This window comes from Trachemys scripta, chromosome 4, assembly GCF_013100865.1.
Source record: "Trachemys scripta elegans isolate TJP31775 chromosome 4, CAS_Tse_1.0, whole genome shotgun sequence".
NCBI classification, from domain to species: Eukaryota; Metazoa; Chordata; order Testudines; family Emydidae; genus Trachemys; species Trachemys scripta.
Genome location: NC_048301.1, coordinates 133,540,148 through 133,562,505, shown reverse-complemented (window position 1 = coordinate 133,562,505; position 22,358 = coordinate 133,540,148). Strand labels below are relative to the sequence as shown.

At 56.3% G+C, this 22,358-nt stretch overlaps 1 protein-coding gene across 1 annotated transcript; it reads right to left on the bottom strand.

The window, feature by feature from the left end:
• Positions 1 to 4,431: 4,431 nt before the first annotated feature.
• VWCE (von Willebrand factor C and EGF domains) lies at positions 4,432 to 22,013 on the bottom strand. The gene is given in 22 exon segments (XM_034767659.1): positions 4,432 to 7,985; positions 7,987 to 8,141; positions 8,143 to 8,537; positions 9,185 to 9,275; positions 9,868 to 9,950; positions 11,000 to 11,090; positions 12,291 to 12,373; positions 12,809 to 12,905; positions 13,220 to 13,305; positions 13,617 to 13,734; positions 14,127 to 14,212; positions 14,689 to 14,776; positions 15,222 to 15,304; positions 15,604 to 15,697; positions 15,778 to 16,181; positions 16,536 to 16,664; positions 17,778 to 17,894; positions 18,047 to 18,163; positions 18,755 to 18,883; positions 19,881 to 19,970; positions 20,461 to 20,555; positions 21,683 to 22,013. Coding segments are annotated over 22 exon segments (2,832 nt in total). The 5' UTR covers positions 21,793 to 22,013; the 3' UTR covers positions 4,432 to 7,894.
• Between the last annotated feature and the right edge of the window lie 345 nt (positions 22,014 to 22,358).

Here is a 22,358-nt window from a genome sequence, read left to right as displayed (position 1 = left end):
GTTATTAAGCACAAACATATAGCCAAGTTTAACTTAGAATATTTTATATATATTATAATATTCTAAGTTGTTTTTGCCTCCTCGTGTTCTTTTACTTCTACATTTGACATCCGCTCACTACACACCCGTGCTGCGTTGTTTGTTTCTGAGTCACCCCCGGTGGGCGCTCCATTGGTAATCGTTTCAGCAACCTGTTATTAAGCACAAACGTATAGTAGCGTTTAACCCCCACCTTACATAGATATATTTCTTTTCTTTCAAATAATTTAAGTTGCTTTTACCTTGTCATGCTCTTCTGGCTCTGCATCTGTCAGCCACTTGTCACACACCAGTGCGGTGATCCTGTATGGCCCTGGCTTGGTTATCTGCCCAAAGAACAAAATAATTAATTTTAAGCACATAAATATAATAATTTTTTCACAACTAGTAAAACTTTCACTTGCTTTTACCGTAACAATGTCGCCCTCTTTCCATGACTCGGGGTCTATCGGTTGGTTCTCGACATCACTATCCTCTGACGACCTCTCGGCTGCTATGTCCTTGTATACAGACTCTTCTTCCATTCCTACCTATAAAAAACAAATATATTTAACCATAAATATTTATCAAAAGTGTGTAATTTTTCATCAATTTGTTCTAAAGTGTGCCTTACCTCCACCTTCAAGTCTGCTTCCTCCAAAGCCGGCAACAGATTTTTTTGCATATTATCTCTTTTACAACTGGCAGTGCCCCCATAAAGTCTTCCTGTTTCTTTGGTTCAATTTCAGGATGAAACACGGGATTCAGCACCGAGGCTGCCTCTTTAGCAAAATAACTGTAAATGGGTCTTCTCTTCTGAACATGAGCTGGGACACCCAGAGGCAATTCAGGCTTCTTGGCATCTGTAGGCATCTTGTAAAAGGACACGGCTATTTTGTCTAAGCTCCCGGTTTTAAAACCACAATTCAAACAAGTATGTGGTTTTATACACACAGTCAAATGCTCATTGGCTAGAGATTTTCAAATAATCCACTCCATGATAGCCCATTTATGAAAAGCTCTTGTTTTAAAATCATGGTATGAAAGGATTGGTTCAAAAAGGGCATTCTGTGATGGAGCTGTAAAATAGCTTCTGATTGGTCCACCGAGAAGCGGGAATAGTTCCCAAGGTTCACCACCCAGAACAGCTATCATTTCACTACCAGCAGTCACTGGGGCAGGATGTTTCACTCTGCATATGTCCAGTAACACAGACTCTCTTATTGCTTTATTTTTTTTTTATTCTCTAAAACCATTTTTTCTTTGCCATGTGCTTATTTTTCCTCTCTTTCTATTCTTTAAAAATAATCTCTCCTTACTAAACCTAACCAAACAATCTTTCTTCTGTTTAATAACATTTTTTTCCTTTTTTTCCGCTAAACCTAACCAAAGCTTTCTTTTTTTAATATTTAAGCTCTCTCACTCTATTCTTTCAACCTTTTTCTCTAAACAATCAACCAAATGTATCAAAGCACAAGCACATAACAACCCCCCTATTCAAACATAAAAAATAATGAAAACTTTTTTTTCAAAATGGCCGATGGCACCAAACCTTGACACATACAGAAACAGGAACGGAGGGTGGGACATAAGCCCTAAACAGGATGTAGAAACCTGTCAAAAATACATGGTGATGAATGCTATTGAACAGTATACTACTTAGGGACAGCTGAGGGTGTGGGGTGAGAAGGGTTGGTTATACTGTATAATGGGCACTAGGGGTAGCACAAAGTGGGGTGGGGAAGGGGTGGCTATATTGTACAATGGATACTAGGGGAAGCAGAGGGTGGGGGGCGGGAAAGTGGTGGCTATACTGTATTATGGGCACCACCATCAGGAAAGGTTGAGGGGAGGGGAAGGGGTGGCTATACTGTATAATGGGCACTAGGGGCAGCAGAGCCTGGGGGAAGGGAAGGGGTGGCTATAGTGTATAATAGGCACTAGGGGCAATAGAGGGTGAGGTCGAGGAAGGGATGGCTAGAGTGTAATGGTTAGTAGGGGCAGCAGAGTGTGGGGGAAAAAGGCAGCTATACTGTATAATGGGCACTGGGGTAGCAGAGCATGGGGGTGAGGAAGGGGAGTTTATACTATATAATGGGCACTAGTGGCATCAGAGGATGGGGGTGGGGAAGGGGCAGCTATATGGCATAATGGGCACTGGGAGCAGCAGAGGGTGGGGGCCAGGAATGGGCAGTTACACTGTATAATGGGCGCTAGGGGCAGCAGAGGGTGGGGGGTCAGGAAGGAGCAGCTATACTGTATAATGGTTACTAGGGTAATGGCCCAAGAAACCTGACATATTAGCCATTATACAAGCAATGATTTCCCCACAAATATAAACACAATTGTTTTCCCAACTTAGTGAATCACTGAAGATGTAGTTGCGAGGGGTACTGACCCAGTATCCCAGACGAACCCCCCAAAATTTAACCCTTCTTACCAGATGGAGCCAGCAGCAATCTTGGCCAGGTCCAATATCTAGGGGTTCCTTTCCATTGATACAACGCAGAACTCGAGCCCCCACCTAGAAACCTGGGAAATTTACACACCACCCCTGGGTGCCTCTGATAGGCAATACTTCCCCACTCGCAAGCACAGAGTCTGAGTGTAGAAAAGAAACTTTTTATAAAAGGAGGGAAGTAACTTGGTGTTAATTGGGGAAAACACCATAAGCAGGGTTCATAAACATAAACCATGAGTAAAAGACCCACCCCCAAGTAGGTTGGGCAGTGTCCTTTTCCCCTCAGGTTCTTAAATCCAGCAACCCAAAAGTCCCCTTCACATGCCCAACTCTTCTCTGCACCCCACTCACAGGGTTGCTGTCCTGAGTCAGTGCAGACCCAGAGTTCAGAGGTGCATCTGCAGAGTTCACCTCTTCCCTGGGTGGGGTAAAGTGGTACCTTACTCGCTATGCTGCTCAGGCACTCGCTATGCTGCTCAGGCACTCGCTCGCCATCCCTCTCTGCCAGTCACCCTGCTGGCCACTCACTGGCTGCTCCTGCACTGGGCACTTGTCGCACCTCTCTACCACACCAGCCACTCATTCACCAGCTGTCAGTCACCTTCTGCTGCCATCTGCCTCTCTGCTGTGACCTCTGCACATCAGTCTCTTAGTAGTTTTCAGCTCTTTGCAGGCTGGACAGAAACACTGCCACAGCTCAAGTGATTTCAGCTCTCAGTGATTTTTAGCTCTGAGCAGGCAGGGCAGAAACACAGTCCTACCACAACTGATTTCAGGTCTGACTGGGCATTTAACATAACAAAGAGGCTGCTAATGAAGCCCATTTAGCTCTATTCATTGAACACTGGGGAGGAACAGGTTAAACCAACCTAATAAGGACCCTTGATGAGGTTGTACAGCCCCCTAGCTAAGATATCTGTTCCCACCCCTCTTACTTTCACAGGGCTCTGACATTTGAGCCCATGGCTTAACAAGGATCTTTCAGCTGAGGGTGGCCCCCGGGACAGGTTAAACATAGTCCTACTTTCCTGTATTTCTACAATAATTACAACATTGGTAACCATATTTCACTACACCTGCATTCAGTACTAAGGTGATTTGTACCCAACACCAGCCAAAATTGATCACCATGACACTGCTGATTCTGCTAAATATGTAAGCAGATCAGGAGGAAACTGTATTTACATAAACACACCCAAAGTCTCTCCTCCTCCCAGCTAGCTGTCAGGGAAGCATTTATTCAGACCCTGCTTACATAGGCATCAGATATTTCTACCCAACCTCCCTTCTTGAAACCTGTGATCCATTTTGCCTCTTTGTTGAAAGCTTTCAAGGGGGGCATGGAAAATAAATTCTGCCCATTAACGAGACTAGCACCAAATTCCTGGTGTCAGCAATGTGCAGCACCAAGGGACACCTTAATAGGGTGGTTTCTGGGAGCACTCTTTCATTCCAGGCCAGCTCTGCTCAACCAAACTCTAGGGAAAAGAGACTTTTCCATATGCAACGTAGCACGGTCAGATCTGGCCAGTACCAGGTCCTTTCGTTGGGGCTGTAGCTCAGCATAGACAGCTTCATTCCCAGCCATGTCAAAAAAACTCATCCTTCCCCTGGTGTTAATTGCTTATCCCAGCAGGCCCCAGTCTATAGCACACTGGGCCAGGAGTGCAGCCAAGTCTAGCCCAGTAGCCAGACTTTAGCTTTGTGCTCCCCTGCTATTTCCTAATGAACTACCTGTGCTGTAGCTCCCCAGCCTGAAGATGCTCATGGGCTTTAATGAATCACACTCATGACAAGTGCCAGTCCTGCTGTCTAGCACCCTGGAGCTGATTGGGAGCTGCCCGGATGCCGAGTAGTCGGGGTTGGTTTTAATTTTGGCACCTGTTATATGTTGGGTTTAATTTCCTTGAAACTGGTAGGTATAACCACCACCCTTCATTTAAGATAATAGAAACGGTTAAGCTCCTTTATAAAAATAACAGTGGTCTCCTGCCAAAACAAAGGCACAGGAGAGTCTGCACGTGGGCAGAGGAGTTTTGCTGGGTGTTGGTTGGTGGAGGAGTCTGTGTGAGAGAGAAGCAACAAACACACCAGAGAAGCAGGAAGGCAGCAAGAAAGCTTCAGACACAAGCTGAACAAGCACTGAGCATGACCCATTGCAAAGCCTAGAGGTTTTGGGCAGAGTGCTGGCTGAAAGGGCCTCGGAGCTGGGAGCACAGAAACTGTCTCCTGTTGTTTGATTTCTCCTGTGTTCAGAGAAAGAGGCCTTTGTACATTCTGTGTAAATAGGCAGGCTTGCATCAAAGATATCTGACTCCATCACCAATGTCTCCTCCTAATGGAAACAACCCAGACATTGACTTGCCACTCGGGTCAAAAGAGGGTAGCACCGTTATTAAGTTTTGATTGGGAAAGGAAGATGTGGTCTTGGGAACCGTATCTGTAACAGTTTAGCTTCCCCACCAGGAAGTTTGGAAGAGGGGCACTGCAGAAGCCCATGTTCTGTTCACCAGAGGCAGTTGGAAGTGGGTCACTGAAGAATTAGTATCTCTTTCAGTGATCAGTGAACAGCCCATTGTCCATCTTGCCCAGTGTTCTGTCTCAGACAATAGCCGGTACCAGCAGAAATCCCACACCTGCCCATGGCACAAGTCTCTTCCTGGCCTCTGTTCAAGGTTGCCTTTACACCTTGAAATCATGAGGGTGTTTAGCCCTTCCACACTTTTTTAAACCCCCTACTAACATCTCTCTTTGTTATTATCCAGGTAAATGTCTGATGGACCCTTTTGGGGATCCTGCTAAACACTTGGACTCAAAGATTTATTGTGCCAGTGAGTTTCACAGGCTCCTTGTGCATGGCTCACAAAAACCCCACAACATTTCATGGACACACAAATATCTCTGGGTGGGGGGTCCAAGGCCTGGCCACTTTCACATCAGGGACACTCATATTCTAAAACTTCCCCGCTTCTTGATAAAGTTGATTTCTGCCTGAAATAAACACTGAAATTCTGACCTTAAATGATTTTCCTTTTCAAAAAGTTGCATTTTTGCTTCAAAAATACTTTGTAAAAAAAAAAAAAAAAAAAAAAGTGATAATGTGCCCAATTTTGCTCTCTGAGAGTCTTATTTTAGAACCAAAGCAAATGTTCACACTAGCTGGGATTTTTCACTCCCTTGGGGTGTAATTAAACATTCACAAGGTTTGCGTTAAGGCCTTGTGTTTTGGAATTTTTTGCACACGACCAGCTGGGGGCTGATATTCACTGAGGGTAAATATTATGGAGAGTGGCTGGGAAAGGGATGCTGGCAATGCTGTGCACTGGAACGAGGCTAGTACAGTGCATGGTAAATTGTCAAGGTTAGGTTATGGTGGTAAATCTAAATCCTAGCCCACTGACTGTAATGTTTCACCCTCTCATGTTGTTCTAGCTCCTAGCCCAACTATAACCTTATAGCGAACCCTAACCTTAGCCCCAATGGACTCCAATGCTAACCATAGAATAGCCCCAAAGGACTTTAATCCTAATCCTAACCCCAATCCCAACTCTGCTTCACAACCCTACAAAGAACTTGGCCATGGCCAGGCTGCTGCAATGCTGACAGCACATGCTATCATGCTGAGCTGTATTGTCTCCTTGTGTTTCCCAGTCTGTCAGCCTCTTTGTTTATAGCTTATCAGCTCATGGGGGACAGGGACCGCCTTTCTGTTCTGTGCTTGTACAGCTCCTAGCCCAATGGGGGCTTGGCCTGTGACTGGAGCTCCTAGATACCATCACAATACAAACAAATAATCAATTACCCCATCCTGTGACCTGGGGTCCTGCTGAGACTGGAGTTGGAACTAGGCTGGAAATAGGGCCTAGGAGGGGAGATCGAGGTGCGGCAAGTCCAGTGAGGGTTCGGATCTCCGTGTGCAACTGATTAGCAGTTTTGGCCCAAAATTCAGACATGTGAGCCCAAATCCTACATTTGTGCAGGCAGAGGGAAGACACAGGTGCCCAAGGGTGGCGGCCACAGCCCCGGGTGCCCGTCTGCATGGGTGAAGAAGAGGGGACTTGCCTGTTCAACTCAGAACATAAGCAGCTGCTTCCGGAAGCCAGGGACGGATGGTCAGGTTGGATTCTGTCTGATGGCCGTCCCCGAGGAAATATTTCAGCCTGTGTTGACACCCAGTGGCGACAGCTGGTATTACACACTAAGTGAAACGACTTTAGTCTGGGGCGCTGGCTTGACAGGTCTGGGATTTGGAATCCTTCACCCATCGCAGAGGAATGAGCAAAGTCTATGTGAGCTCCCCATGCACTGGGGAAAAACCTTGTCTAAGGCTAAGATCGTTCCTCCCAGACCACATAGAAGACACCTGCTCCCAGCCACAGGGTCCTGCAGGGACCCATCCTCTCCCCCATCCTAGCCAGGAGCTGAGTGAAGTTGCTTGGGGAAAACAAGCCAGCAATAGGCTCCCCGCTCTACATCCCCTTCACATCAGACACCTGCAGCCCGTCCCCTGCTGAGATCAGCCACTGCACGAATTGCCAAATCCAGGACTGGCTGAGGAGATGATGGTAGGAGAGGAAGACCCTGCCACCTCCAGGCCATCACCTCACCACTAAGGGTATCAGCCCTAGGGTTGCTGAACCCACTCAGTTTGTACTCGTCCCCATGGCCAGAGCCAGCTGTAGGTGGCAGCAGGGAATGCTTGGATTAGTAGGGAAAACTTTATTACTATTCACCGTAGAACGGGCAGGCTGGCCCTGATGGGCGATCAGATACCTGTCCATCAGGGGTAGCTTGGGAAAGCCTCCCAGCAGCCCCAAGGAATCTAGGGTGGGAATTGCAAAGCGGCCCAGGGGATCTGGATGCCCAGTTGAGAACTGGGTGTTCAAATTCCTTAGGAAGTTTTGAAATCTCAGCTCTAAGGTTTAAACACGAGTCTGCAAGAAGTGGCGGGAGATCTCAGGGCTGGATCCAGGGGCTCTGGGCCTGGCTGAGGCAGGGACCACCCCAAAGGGTGGGGCGATTCACCTGTCTCAGGAGCCCTGCACAGGGATCATCCCCTGGGACCAGGTGGGCGCGTCCCACCCAATGCAGGGAGCTGGGCATGCTCTCGGCCCTTCCCCATCTCCTCCCACACTGTGGTTGTAAGGAGGCTGGCAACTCGCACATGCCTGGAAAATCTTGAGTCATGGTATCTCAGCTAGGCACCATGTCCTCCCAGAACATCATGGCACCGCTCATCTCCTGGGATTGCTCAGGCAGCCGGGCCGGGGCCAAGCCGTCTCCTCCTCACCAGCAGGATGTGGAGCCGCCCACACGTTGCCCCTGGTGAGGCATCTGCTGTCTAGCAGGATCCGGGGAGGGAGCAGGCGAGGCATAGGCAGGGGAAGAGGCAGTGGTTCTTCCCATACACGCTGCTCAGAACAACGTGATGCCTCCTTTCCCTCCCCCACCCCGTTCGATCAAGCTCATCTCTCCTGCCAGTTTCCTCCTCCTCCTCACGCTGCTGGGCCGGGCGCTCCCCATCCCCTCGGCGAGGGGCACTACGCAGTTGGCTGGCCAGGAGTGCTCTCCTCACATGGGGGGGGCTCTGCTCCCTCTGATGGGAGCGTGGAATGCTTCTGAGGAGCAGGGACCAAGCCGGCACTGGGGATCGGGGTCCGGGGGGCAGTTCTGGGCCCTGCAGGGGTGGGTGAAGGGGGCTGATCGGGGCTTGAAACTGCAGTCACCGGCCCAGAGGTTTCTTTCAGAATGGTGGGGCGCAGAGAAGGCCCCGAGGGAGCCATACGGGATCCCAAGGACCCTGGCCCAGCTGGAGGGGGTCCAGCCAGAGGGGGCTCAGCCGTGTTCACGGACCCAGCATCCCAGCGGGGCATGTTCCTTCCTGCGAGGAGCTCTGGGCTGGGAGAAGCAGGAGCCAGGGAACTGGAGCAGAGGCGGCAGTCACTGGCCCTGGGCTGGTCCATGGAATTCTCTCTGGGATTGCGGGATGGGGATTTCCCAGCCTTTGCATCGTCTGCGTGGACAAGGACAGGGCTGCCCTCCAGAGGGACTGGAGCATCTGTGGTTAATGAAGACAGGGACATCATTAGCGCCTTCCCCCAGGGCTGTGGTACACCCATCCGGGGGCATGGGGACCATGGGGGGGCCAGAGCGCTGTACGGCAAGGGCCTGAGATTAGGGAACCCCAGGAACCCAGGCACGAAGCCTGCATGCCTGCTCCACAGCCTGGCACCATGCTCCCCTACACAAGCCCCTCAGGCAGGCATGGGGGGCTTGTCCTACAGGGCTACCTTAAGCCCGGGGGCTCTTCCACACCAGACAGTGGCACCCAGTTACAGCCTCACCTGGAGGTGCCGCAGTGACTGACATGACATCACATCCCAGGGCCCTGCGGTCGGGAGGTGCCAAGGGTGCCCACGCATCAGGCCTGCTCTCCATGCCCCTCTAGTGGCCTTGCCACACACAGGGGCTTCTGAGTCAGCTCTTGTCTCTGCTGCACGAAGGGGCCTGCTCCATAGCTCAGGCAGCGAAGGATCAATTTTCCACTCCAGCACTCCTGACTTCGGACCATGACAGCGACCTGTTCAGGGTCATTGCCACAAGGGCAAAGCTCCCTCTGTAGGCGGGGGGCGGGGGGGAGGAGGAAGAGCCTGTGCCAACTCCAAGGGCACAGGGATAGGGAGGCCAGGTGTGCAGGGCTATTACCTTGGCAGGCAGGGCAGCAGGCAGCAGGGAGCGCCGAGGGCTCGGTGCAGGAGCGGGCACAGGGCCTCCTCTCACAGCTCACCTCCCCCAACTGAGAGAGGGGGAAAAGGAAGGGGTGAGACATGACAGCTTGTGAACACCCGCATTCTCCATCTCTCTGCCAGGCCGGGACAAATGACCCCAATCTGTGGGGACGGCAGGGAGCCTGCCAGCTCCTCCACACACCCAGCAACCCGCTGGTTTTTCCTTCAGTCATGCCAAGGCCCACTGGACCCTTCTCCAAAGCAAAGGCCTGCAGCACTACAGGAGCCAAAAGGGAACTCCCAGCGTCCCCTCAGCCCATATCACACCAGGCCCCCAGAGGGCAGTTCCCAGCATCCCCTCGGCCCATATCACACCAGCCCCCAGAGGGCAGCTCCCATCATCCCCTTGGCCCATATCACACCAGCCCCCCGGAAGGCAGTTCCCAGCATCCCCTTGTGCACCAGCCCCCCGGAGGGCAGTTCCCAGCGGGGCTCAGGGTCCCCTCAAACTAGCCCCTGGAGGCCCCACAGGATAGACACTCATGGCAACACAGTCCATGGGACTCTTGGCTGATGCTGAGGGATGCCCATTCCCATCCTTCCCCCAGTCCCTGCAGAACAATCCCCATCAGCTCCCTCCCCTCCAAGGGAACAGCTCACCTGGCAAATGCAGTGAATGCAGGGCTCACCCTCCGGTACGAATATCTGTCCATTCACCACCTTCCTCCCTTCGTAGTTACAATCTGCAGGGGACAGACAAGCTTTAACATTACAGTAACTATATAGAGATTGGATGTGATAGTAACACACACACAAAGTAGATAGAGCACTGGGTTGGGAGTCAGGACACCTTGGTTCTATTCTTGCCTCTTCTGGGTGACCTTGGGCAAGTCACTTCCCCACTCCATGCCTCAGTTTCTCTTCATGCCCTTTATTTGCCTTGCCTATTTAGGGATAGACCCTGCCTTGAAGAGGTTGCTGTGTGTATGTACAGTGCCTAGCACAATGGGGCTCTGATCTCAGCTAGGGTCTCCAGGCACTGCTATAACCCAAACAACAACAGAAGAATCACTTCACCCAACACTGACATGCGGCCACCTCTGAGGTGAGGATGCTGCAGGTGTTTAGCAGCCCATGGCAATGCTGCACAAGAGAGTGTAGTACAGGAAGTGAAGATGAATGTTGTACCTAATTCACACTGCTTGGGGACTTACCCAAAGGCAACACCCCGAACCTCACTAAAGTGCAAAGGGAGTTTTCATGACCACAAGTGGTTAGGGCCTTCATCTTACAACTCACCCACAAGAAAGCACATCCGACTGCACAGTCCCCTTGGCACTGCACTGGGACACTGGGGTCAGGGCTGACTGTAAGAGGAGAATACCCCATATTGAGCCTCTCTGATGCATTGGGAAAGCCTTCTACTGAGTAACCTACACCACTCCCTGCAGCACAACACCCCACGTTGCTCCCTGCAGCACAGATCCTGGCGCCCTGGGGTCAGTCCTGACTGTGAGAAGAAAGCACCCCCTACTGAGCCCCCACGCCACTCTCGGCAGCACAGCACCCCTAGCACTGCACAGGGGCATTGGGGTCAGCAATGACTCAGAGAGGAGCTATCCGGACTGAGCCCCCCAATGCCCCTCACTGCAGCCTGTGAGGTCTCCCATCCTAGTACTGACCACACCAGACCCTCTTCCCCCTGTGGTAAGATCAGAGGTGGTTGAAGCCCACGGTGGTTTGGAAGCAGCCAGGGTAGAACTCCAGGGCTCGCCAGGGCTTAGGCACTTACCATAACAGACAGGGCAGCATTCTCCCTCCGGGTGGAACGGGTACATACAGAAGATGATACACTCCACAGGGGAACAAGCCACAGAGCCCAGCTGTAGGACACAGAACAGCAACACTAGGACTCTGCCTTAGCAGCAATACAAGGTAGGCAGGTGACTGGGAGACTACGACTGGCAGGAGACACAGTGGATTACGCCTACGGCTGATGGGAAATTCTCCTTTGAAACAGCTTTTCAACAGGAAATTGAGTTTCCAACAAAATGAAACGTTTTGATTAGAAACTGCTCTTGCATTGACCCATGGGAGCTTTAGTTCAATTGCCTCATGTCCCCATTCTTCTCTATGGGCTGGACTCCCTGCCTAAACTACATCTCCCATGATGCAACTACCTCCCCCTAGTGCATGGGAGATGTAGTCCGACTAGGGAGCCCAGCCCATAGAGGAGACTGGGAGTATGAGGCAACTGAACTACAACTCCCATGACGCACAGCGACTTCATTTTTAATTGAAAAAAGAACAGGAGTACTTGTGGCACCTTAGAGACTAACAAATTTATTTGAGCATAAGCTTTCGTGGGCTACAGCCCACTTCATTGGATGCATCCGATGAAGTGGGCGGTAGCCCACGAAAGCTTATGCTCAAATAAATTTGTTAGTCTCTAAGGTGCCACAAATACTCCTGTTCTTTTTGCAGATACAGACTAACACGGCTGCTACTCTGAAATCATTTTTAATTGAAACATTTCTGCTTTCCAGTTTCCACTGAAAAATTGAAATTTTCTGCATAAAATTTAGAAGAAAACAATTTTTTCCCATTTTTGTTGAAATTTTCTGCAAAGGAAAATCCCCCATTTGTCAACCTGGGGAGGGCAAGCCAGACTCCCTCTGCTCCAGACCCACAGCATCTGGCCAGCCACCTTCTTCACAACCTGAGCTATCCAGGGAGGATGATCAGCAGGACTCTCCATGGACAGTGGCAGCAACAGTAGGATGATTGAGTTCCAGGACAGTGCCTGACCTCAAACCTGTCTTCACCTCATTTTCCCCACAGATGACAACCCCCATGGCACCTTGCACTCACAGCCTCACCCCACTGGACTCTTCTTCCCTGGTCCAGGGACGTTGGTGCCTGCCTCCATACTCTGCATGTTCTACCCATCTGGAGCAGCCCTGGGCCTGAAGTTGAAGGTGCAGCCCCAGGCTGGATAAAACCCCTTGGCTTAGACCGTGTGGTCTAATGGACCTGAGAGGCCTTTCCTACAGAAATGCTTGGAGGGAAGGTGAAGCCCTTACCAGGCAGATGCAGCTGAGGCAGGGGTCTAGGGCAGAAGGGAAGGTTTCGTTGTTGTAGAAGATCCTTCCCATGTAGGTGCAGCCTTCAGGGAGGAGAGAGAAGGAAAGGCACAGTCATGACACCTCCCACCAGAAAGTCAACTGCCTCCCGGGGGGCCAGGGCACACCTGGCAGATTGGAGAGACCAAGAACAGGAACAAAGCCTGTGTGGGACACACCCAGAGCCCTCTCCACCAGAACGGCTCAAGGGATGGAGGGAGAGCCATTCACAGCTGGGTTGCTGGTTCAAAGTCAGCCCCACACTGGTGATGACAGAAAGCTGTTCCTGTCTGAGGGCTGCTTGGCCTATAGTAGGGGGTTGGGTCTCCATGTCCCCAGGAGCACTCAGTGGCCTGGCTGACGTCTGTCTGAGCAGAGAGGACGAGGGCTGGCTGGGCCATGGAGGGGGGAGCTACTCTGTCCCTGGGTTTCTCACTGCAGATGGTCGCTCCCTGGGAGGGGACCCCCGGCCCGGTTACCTGCTGAGCAATCCGGGCAGCACTGGCCAGGGATTTGAATGGGGTGAGGACACGTCTCCAAACAGTCTGTCCTCTTGCAGCTCACCGAGCCGTCTGCCTGCAAGAGAGAAGCACTTGACAGAAACTTACGGCACACGCAGCCTGGCCGACTGCCCCGCACAGCCAGCCCTGGCCCATCGATGCTGTGTGCTGCCACAGTCCACCCGACGGGGGGCCTGCACTTCACTGCCAAGTGAGCACGCACCAGCAGAGAGCTGTGGGGTCCTTCTGGAGGGTTCAATATCCATAAGGCACAGCACTTGGCCCCCACCCCCAGCCAGGGAAGGCTAGCGCAGGGTGCAGGGCAGAGGGGGCACACTGCATGCTGTAAGGACAGGTAAGGAGAGTGAAGTAGAGCAGGTTCTCATTCACCTGGCAGATGCATAACTCACAGGGATCACCCGGAGACCAGATCTGTCCGATCGGAAACTCTACCCCATTGTCATCCACGAAGCAACCTGGCCAGGGAGAGAGAGAGAGAGAGCTTCAGAGCTGGGCTGGGACTGACGGGAGAGGAGGGGAGTAGAGAGGAGGGGCAGGGAGCCCAATGGGCGCAGCCTGAGAGGTGGGGACCCTGGGCAGATGACAAGGCCTGGGACTGTGGGTAATAGACACACACACACACAACCACACAGAGCCCTACACCTACCCACCCATCACACACACACCTTGCCCATCCCCCTGCCCATGACAAAAACACCCTGCGTGTCACACACAAAGGCCCCTGCCCATCGCAAGCACGTGCACACGCCCCTGTGCAGGCTCTCACCTGACGCTGGTGCAGGCTCCCGGCAGGAGAAGCAGCACTGCCCCGGGGCCAGCAGCCAGTCCTGGCGGGGACATGCCAGCTCGGGACAGGGGGCGAAGGAGCACTCCACCTCGCCACTCTGGGGAAGAGATGTGTCGCACATGAGCTGGGGGGAAAAGGGGGCAGGGCAGTGCCCCACGTCTCCTTCCTCCCGCTCCTCATCCTCACTGCACCGCAGGCCCTGCCAGAGCTTTCACGCAGAGGGCTCCAACCAAGGCAGCCTGGCCTCAGCCCTCACTCCCTTTCCACATCCCCCCCATGGGCTCCTAGGAGAAGGGGCCCTCTGTCTGCTAGCCCCCCACGCTCCTACCCTGGCTTGGGCATCCCCACAGGCCATGCCTTTCCCTGGCACCTAGGTCTGGGGTGGAGCAGCCCTGTCCCTCTGCGATGCATGAGCAGGCACTGACCCCAGGTGGTGAGGACCCCCCTGCACTGTGCTAGGGAGCCCGGGACGGGGGAGCTGAGGCCTACCCGGCAGATGCAGGTGGTGCAGTTGTCTCCATCCAAGCTGAACTCAGCTCCGTGCATGTATGTGCGCCCGTGGAAATCGCACGTGGCTGAGGGGATAGGGGGAAAGGGACGGTTGGTACCAGGATGGCGGGAAACGCAGCCAGCCAGAGCCGTCACACAATGGGACCCTGGCTTCTCAAACAGGCCCCCTGGGTGCAAATCTCCAAGTGCCTCAGACCCCTCCACCCCAGGGGTCACACTCCCCATTTCTAGACAGGGAAACTGAGGCACGGTGAGCTTAAGCAACTTGCCAGAGTTCCCCCAGTTGGGGAGAGAACCCAGGAGGCGCATCCCATGCTTTGACCATTAGGCCATGCTGCCTCACCACTGACCACACACTGTGTAGTCATTGCTACCCCATCACTGAAGCAGTCGCTGGGCTCCACCTCCCGAAATCCTCCTCCTCTCTGATCTACAAGATCCATTGGCCCAGCCGATGGGGCACCCCTTTCTCACCAGGAACTCCACAGAGCCTCCAGAACTGGGGGGTTGGAGAGACCAACGTAGCTGCTGAGGGACCCACCTGGCTGGCAAGAGCAGCAGTTGGCCTGGGCAGGGCTGGGGCAGGGCCCTGGAGGGCACTCAGGGGAGATGCAGGACACGTTGCCGGCCTGGAAGAGAGAGAAACCAAAGGGAATGCCAGGGAAAGATCCAGGGCCCCATGCCACAGACCTGGCACTGGGCAACTCTCCCCTCCTCTGGGTGCTCATTTAAACCCATGTCCAACCCCACAAGGAGGGGACCATGTTGCCATTTCTGATCCCCTCACCAAAGCCCCATATCTCCACCCCGACCCACCTGAGGGGCCATGTCTCTGTCCCTGAACTCCCAGCTGAGGAGCCACATCACCATGGCCACCACCTCTAATCAGTCTCCTGGACAGTGACCTCACTAAGCCTCTGGCTCCCCGCTACCCTGGGCACCGATGTCACAGGAGTTCCAGGACAGGGAAGAAATTCCTTAGGGAATCCCCTCCAGCCAGTCTGGGTAATAAGCTCACATCATTCCTCAGAGACCCCAGAGGTGCCTGGATCCCCTAGCCAGTGCCATGCTCACCAGGCACATGCAGACTGTGCAATTTCCATCAGCCACAGAGAACACATCCCCCTCGGCCCGGGCGACCCCCTCGTGCCAACAGCCTGCGAGAGACAGGAAAGCAAGGGCAGCATGAGGCTACTGGGCACAGGCCTGGGCTCCCAGCTCCACTTGGGGGAGACAGCATGAGCCTTCTCACCATGCCCTCAGGGCCACAGCTGAGCTGGGCACCCACACAGACCTCCAAGAAGCAGCCGTACAGCCCAGCCAGCTGGGCATCACCCAGGCTGGGAAACAACCCGCACCTGGGACAGGACCCAGCAGGGACCAAACCATCCAGCTCCGGTGACCCCAATGGACCCCGTGGGCCTGAGCCAGAGAGAGTAGGGGGTGCGGGTCTCACCTGTGCAGCTAGGGCAGCAGCCCCCGTCCTTCGGGGGCAGTGGGTGGGAACAGGCAATCCTGCAGCTCTCCGCCTCACACACCACTTGGCCCCCCTGCAATGGGACAGGCCGGTTAGTGGGGGACTGTCCAGAGCACGGCAGGGGAGCCAGGGACCCGGTGGGAGGGTACCTACCTTGCAGGCACAGTGCAGGCACCCAGGCTCCATCCAATGGCTGCTGTGCTCCCGCGGCACCCCCTGGTGCCAGCAGAGGGGAGGCGAGGTGGCAAGGGCGGGCGGCAGAGAAGCAGAGGGACGAGGCGAGGGCGAGGGGACTTCCCCTTGGAGCAGCGATGGCGGCAGTGGGGAGAACACGCCAGGGGCAGCAGTGGCAGCCGGGAGCAAGAGGGATATGGGTGGTGGGGCAGTCAACAAGGAAGGGGGCCGGGAGCTGGGGTCGGGGGCAGGGGCATGTGAAGGAAGGGAGGCCCTGGGGGCTAGCAGGGATCCCCCAGAGTCAGGAGGGAGCAGCAGCAGAGTTGGGGGGTGCTGCAGGGACTGCAGGATGGGAGACGGGGCCGGGATGGTTTTCAGGAAGCCTGGAAGGAAACACAACACGGAGCTCTTTGGGGAGAGCTGGGGCAGCTGGGCGGGGACCCAGGGACTGGTGCAGGACATGCCCAGAATACACTACTAGGCCCAGGGACACCAGCTCTGCCTGTGCTGCAGGGCACAGAACCCAGCTCTCCAGACCCACAGTCCGTTATGGAGAACCTTCCCATGCCGTGAGCCGTGACCCCCACTCCCTCTCCACTCTGTCAATGGGAAGAGCCCCCTCCCCACAGCACAGAATGGGGGCGGGAGCTAACCCCAACCCTGATGCTCTCCACAACAGGGGACCGTGGGCAGGCCTGCGCCCCCCCAACAGGCGGGGGAGCGGGGCCCATCCTTACCTTCGCAGGACACCCTGTCCCCGCTGAGCCGGTAGCCAGGGTGGCAGGTGCACAGGAAGCTGCCTGGCGTGTTGTGGCAGGCATGCTGACAGGGGCGCCTCTCGCTGGGCCGGCGGCACTCGTTCACATCTGTGGGTGGCAGAACCAGGCATCAGTGCCCGGCAGCAGCACCAGCTGCGAGGGAGGGCAGGGGACTGTACTTGCTCGCTGGGTCTGGGCAGGAGCTAGGTAGGGCTCTTCCCCACGCAGGCTGGGACTGGGGAGATGGCCAGGCCTGGGCGTTCACCACCTGTCTGCCCACTCACCAGGGGCCCCCAAAGCCGGGCACCCCAGCGCAACGCGCTGATATCTCAGGCCTGTCTGGAGATGGCCTTCAGCCAGGCCAAAGGGCAAAGTCAGCCTGGGGGGCACCTCTCACTGGACCTCAGGGGAAGGCAAGGCCTTTTCTCCATTTTGGAGCTACCCCGGCTCTGAAAAGGCACCACAAAGGGATTCAGACTGTAAGCTCCGTGGGGCAGAGCCCATCTTCTTGCTCTGGGTCTGTCCTGCCCCCACCCCCACGGAAACCTGGTCTAGGAGTTGGGCAGCTGGCTCCTGCCACGACACAAATCGGCAATAATAGATGACTCCACAGCCTCATTCCCCCTCCCCCCGCAGCAGGGTGAGCTGGGTGGGACCACACTCAAGTCACTGCAGTGAAACAGGGCTGTCTGGCGGGGAGAGGGAAGGGAATAAGCCAGGGGGGGCCCCTACTTGGTTCACTAAAGAGGGAGACAGTGGAACCTTAACTGCCAGAGTCCCCACTTCTGTATCAGGGAGAAGCTAGAACAATCTCAGCCCAGGGGCCATATTCCCCGTTCCCCCCGAAAGCTCCCACCTCATGGGGCTGGGCTGAACATCTGCTCAGCTCCAACGGCTGCTACCTACTAGCTCCAATGCACCGAGGGCCTGATCTCCACTCTGGCCACTGAGTCCTTCCACTCCTGGGTCCCTTGCCATGGCCATGAGGAAGCCCCTTTACCCCTCAGTGTCTTGGCTGCCCCATTGGTGGTAGTGTGGGGATACCAGCACTCAGCTCTTCCCCTGAGCTGAGGGAGTATCACTGACTGGGCAGCACTCTGGAACCAAAGCCTTACTGGAGGAGAGGGGGGTCTGAGAAGGGGCAGGACTGGGTGGCGAGGGAAGAGGGGCTTCTCAGGAGGGATGGGGAGGGCCGGATCAGCAGGAGGAGGAGGCGCTCACCCAAGCAGGAGTGCTGGTTGCCGTGCAGGTGGTAGCCGGGACGACAGAAGCACCGGTAGCTGCCGATGCTGTTCTTGCACCGGTGCTGGCACGGAGTGGCCAGACACTCGTCCGTATCTGGAAGAGGAAAGGATGAGACAGGTGCTCCCCACAACTCCCCAGAGCTCCCACCACCCTCCCTACACACACCGGTACCAGCCACTCGGCCCAGTCCCCACCCCAACCTTTCTCTGATCCCTTGTTCTGCACCCTGAGGCCCAGGGACTCACCCTGGCAGCTGTGCCGGTTGGCGGAAAGCCGCATGCCTGGGCCGCACTCACACACAAAGCCTCCCTCGGTGTTGACGCACAGCCCCTCACAGGAGGCACTCAGGCACTCGTCAATGTCTAGGAGAGAGACAGGACCACCTGGCAGCGGGGTCCGGGGAGGAGAGGGCACCTGGCCACTCCCATGGACACACATGCACAGCCAGCCCTGTTTACAGCTGAGGGAACATGGGCACTCCAGCGGGGATGCTCAGGGAGCCCATACATCAGCTGTAAGGAGAAAGTGGCACTCCTGTCCCAGCCAGCAGATCCAGCTTTTCCTGGGGAGAATCAGCCAGGGATGGGGGAGCTCTCTAGGCAAGGAGCTCATGCCCCTGGCTGGATCATCGTCAGCAGGGATTGAACTTGGGACCAATGGATGGGACAAGCCTCTAATGCCAGAGTGAAAACACCCAGCTCTGCTAGCCAAGACTAAAGCAGGCTCATCAACCTCTGTCTGTGGCCCGGTCACCACACCCCAAGTGGGTGCAGGTCACCCTCTGCCACACTGGCATCCCGAGCGTGGCTGCATTGCTGCCCATGCCCAGCCGGCACTCAGACCCCTCCGCTCACAGCCCTTCGGAGCTCTGCTGCTTCACTGACTTTGGCTGCCACAGGTCTGGGCTCTGATCGGGGGTCAGCCCGATGGTGGACAGCCTGATGAGTGCTCACCTGTACAGCGCACGCCGTTGGCCGTCTCCACCATGGAGAAACCCAGCGGGCAGACACGGGCCACCTCCTGGCAGCCACCATGGTTACAGGCGAGGTCACAGCCATACTCCCCACAGGCATTGGGCGGATCTGAAACACATACGGCAGCAGGCTGACGGGCCAGTTGGGATCGCGGGGGCAGCAGAGACCCAGGGAGGAGAGATCAACGCTGCAGCATGAGGGTCACTGGGAACAGGGAACTCCAGTGCCACCCTGTTCATGGAAAGATGGGCTCAGACCCATCCTGGCCTCAGCTGTGGTTAATAGAAAGTGGAAGCTGCTGGATCCGGACAGCCCTCTGGTCCCCTCCTGCTCTCCATGAGTGCGCTGCATGGTGGCACCACCCAGAGTCTGGGCCTAGGCTGCACAGGTGACTCTCTTCTAGGATCTTCTCTGGGTGAGTGGGTGTCCTCTGCACACCCAGCCCTCTGTCCCCGAGCTACAAGCCGGCTCTGGTTCCCCCGCCACCTCCACCCATGTTCTTCCTCAGACTCCCAGTCGGCTGGGCTTCCCATGGTGGATGACTCCTCACTGTTCCTACCCGCGCCTCTGTTTGCCTTGTCTCATTGAGACAGGCACCACAATTGGAGCAGGGTTTGGCAACTGCCCTAGGAGCCCATTGCCTGCACTACATACTGAGAATGCTGGCACAGGAACCCACCGACACAGCCACCCCGCTGCCTGCAGCCCCTTGCCGGGTCACAGCCTTCCAGCGCCGCTCCGAGGCCGCCCGCTACTCCCACCACATAGTGCTTTGTGGAGTCAGACCCTCCAGATGTTGGGACCCAGCCCACACTCCCTCGCTGGAGACAGGCAGCCCTGGGCTCTGATTCCTAAAGGGAGCTGGGCAGTACAACCTGGCAGCAGGCAGCCGCTTGTGGCTCTCTGCCCTTGGGACAGACCAGTCTGTGCCACCATCGCTGCAGCCCCTCACACAGGCACCACGTTACCACTCAACTGCACGGATAGCTCAGCCTCACAAGGCCTCCCAGCCCCCTGATTTTAGCCCTAGATAGTGCCCTTCTCCTATGAATGGCTCTGGCTGCAGATAAAGGGCCACAAGCATTCAGCAAAGGGATCTAGTTACCTGGGCAGGTGATGCCCCGCTCTCCATCCCGGCAGGAGCAGACGTTGGGGGCGATGCACCAGCCGCTGCCACAGCCAAAGGAGCAGAGTGCTGTGGGAGAGGGGCCGGGAGAGATGCCGGTCAGGACACAGAGGGACCCCTCGGTGACATCTCCACCCGGGGCAGCAGCTCTTACACACCCAGCCTGGCATGAGCCAATGGAGAGAGCAGGCACTGTCTGGAAAGAGCCCCTCAATCCCCTGCTGGACAGACAGGCTGCAGATCCCATGGGAGAGCATTGGCCGCTGGGGGCAGGGGATGGTGGGGGCACATGAAGGAAGCAGTTGGGGGGGAATGGATCTCTTGGGGAACGGGGTGAATACGACCCCCTCTCAGCAATGGGAGGAGGGGCAGGAGCCATGATGGGCATTTCTGCACTGGGTGGCCTGGTCAGTGGTTGCCATTACCCCTCCCCCCCCCGGGGGGTGCCATTGTGCCATGGAGAGGCAGAGTACCGGGCACCTGGGGGCTGATAGGGGAGGCGCTGTCTGTGCTGCAGGTACCAGGTGGTGGTGGGAAATGGAGGGCACAGGATACTCACGCAGAGTGCACTGCCCGCTGGCTGGGGATGGCATCCACCCAGGGCAGCATCCACTCCCAAAGCCGGAGAGGCAAACATGCGGCCCCACACGGTGCCTGGGAAGGAGAGAAACATCAGATTCTCTGGGACGGGGCTTCAGGGTGGTGAGAGCAACCCCAGAACAAAGGTGCAGGGGGGATAAAGGGAAGCATGGGAAGGACAAGCTGCCCCTACCCCTTCTCCTGCTGCAGATGCAGGGATGACCCCTCTGGGCAGAGACTCAACTAAGGCCCCAAGGGGGTTAGCACCAGGCAGCAGGATGCAAGGCCTGGGGTTGCTTGGCTTCCCATGTTCCCTGAAGCCCTTGCTTTCCTGAGGCTGCGACTCCACCAGGACCCCACTGAGAGCTGCCTCTAGGAGACCAAGAGTGTGAGCTCTGTGCTGGGGAACAGGGTCCTGGGACTGACATCCCCTCTGCTCCCAAGAGGAACTGCTGGGAGAAGGGCAGCCCAAGATTCCCTTATCCTTCCCCCTGCCTTGGCAGGGAGCAACAGTGCAGCAACACGCACCCCAGAGCAAAAACCTGGAGTGTGACCCAGAACCAGACAGAGACACACATAGGCAGACAGATGGTGGGTAACACACACACACACAGAGCGAAGGCCTACTGTGTCACCTGGACAGATAAGCAAAGGGGAAAGGCACAGACAGACCCACAGGGAGACAAGACACTGAGAGGGACAGACAGACACACACAGAGCACAGTGAGGGGGGCATGGTGATCACACGTGGACAGACACACGCAGGAAGACTGAAAGTTACACACACACACACACACGGAGCAAAGGACAGGAGTGTGCCCCGGACTGACAGACGGACGGGAAGGGCAAAGCCCGCCCCTGGCCAGACACACACAGGGAGGAAAAGGGCCCGAGCCTTGTACACACAGGACAGGCGCAGGGCAGCGAGATAGAGCCAGGCGCAGCGCTCACACGCTGACACGCCCCGCGCACGGACACACGCCCAGGGGGCAGCCGGACACGAGGAACGGAGCACACACAGCGGCGTGCGGGACAGACGGACCCCGAGATCCCTCCTCCCCGGGGGTGGTGGCACAGACAGACGCAGGCGCTGGGGCCACGCTCCGCTGCCTGGCTTGACCCCCGCGGCACCGGGCGGCTCCCGCCGCCTTGCCAGGCGCCTGGGACTTGGTTGCCCCCGGCACGGGGGCTGGGGTCGGTACCTGTCCGCGGCAAAGCTGGGCGGCTTCTTCCTGCCGGGATAGGCGCTGCCCGGGCTGCCCGGGAGGACCAGGGACACACAGGCAGCCCCCAAGAGCAGCCCGGCCAACATGACAGGCGTCTCCCGTCCGGAGCCCCTTCCTTCCTCCCGCCCCGGGGCTACCACATGCTGGCCGCCCCGGGCCCTTCCTCCTCCCCTGGCGGGCTGGGGGCGCTCCACGAGCTGGGGACCCGCGCGCACCGATGCGCAGCTCTCCGGTCCCCCCAGCAGCGGGCGTGTGCGAGCGAGCGCCGGAGCGAGCTTCCCCCTCCCCACGGCGGGCAGAGGCACCGCACCGGGGGAGCAGCAGGAGTGGGAGGGTCCAAGCACAGACGCCCTGTCGCTGGCAGGCGTGGCGGGGGGAGGCGCAGCACCCCCTCGTCCCCTTTCCCACATCTGGCAAGGCTGGCTCCGGCTTCCCCTCCCCCTTGGCCGCTTGCCCAGCCCTGCCTGGACAGGGACCCACCCGAGATACATGGCTCCAGGCCCGGCGCCCATCGGGGCTGAGCCAGCTAGGTATAGGCTGTGGGCGATGCGGTCACTGATCGGGCCCCAGGCAGGCAGGGGCCAGGGTGGCCGCCTCCCCCTGGGCTGACAGCATGTGGCCTGACTTACACCTGTGTAAACTGGGGCTGCTG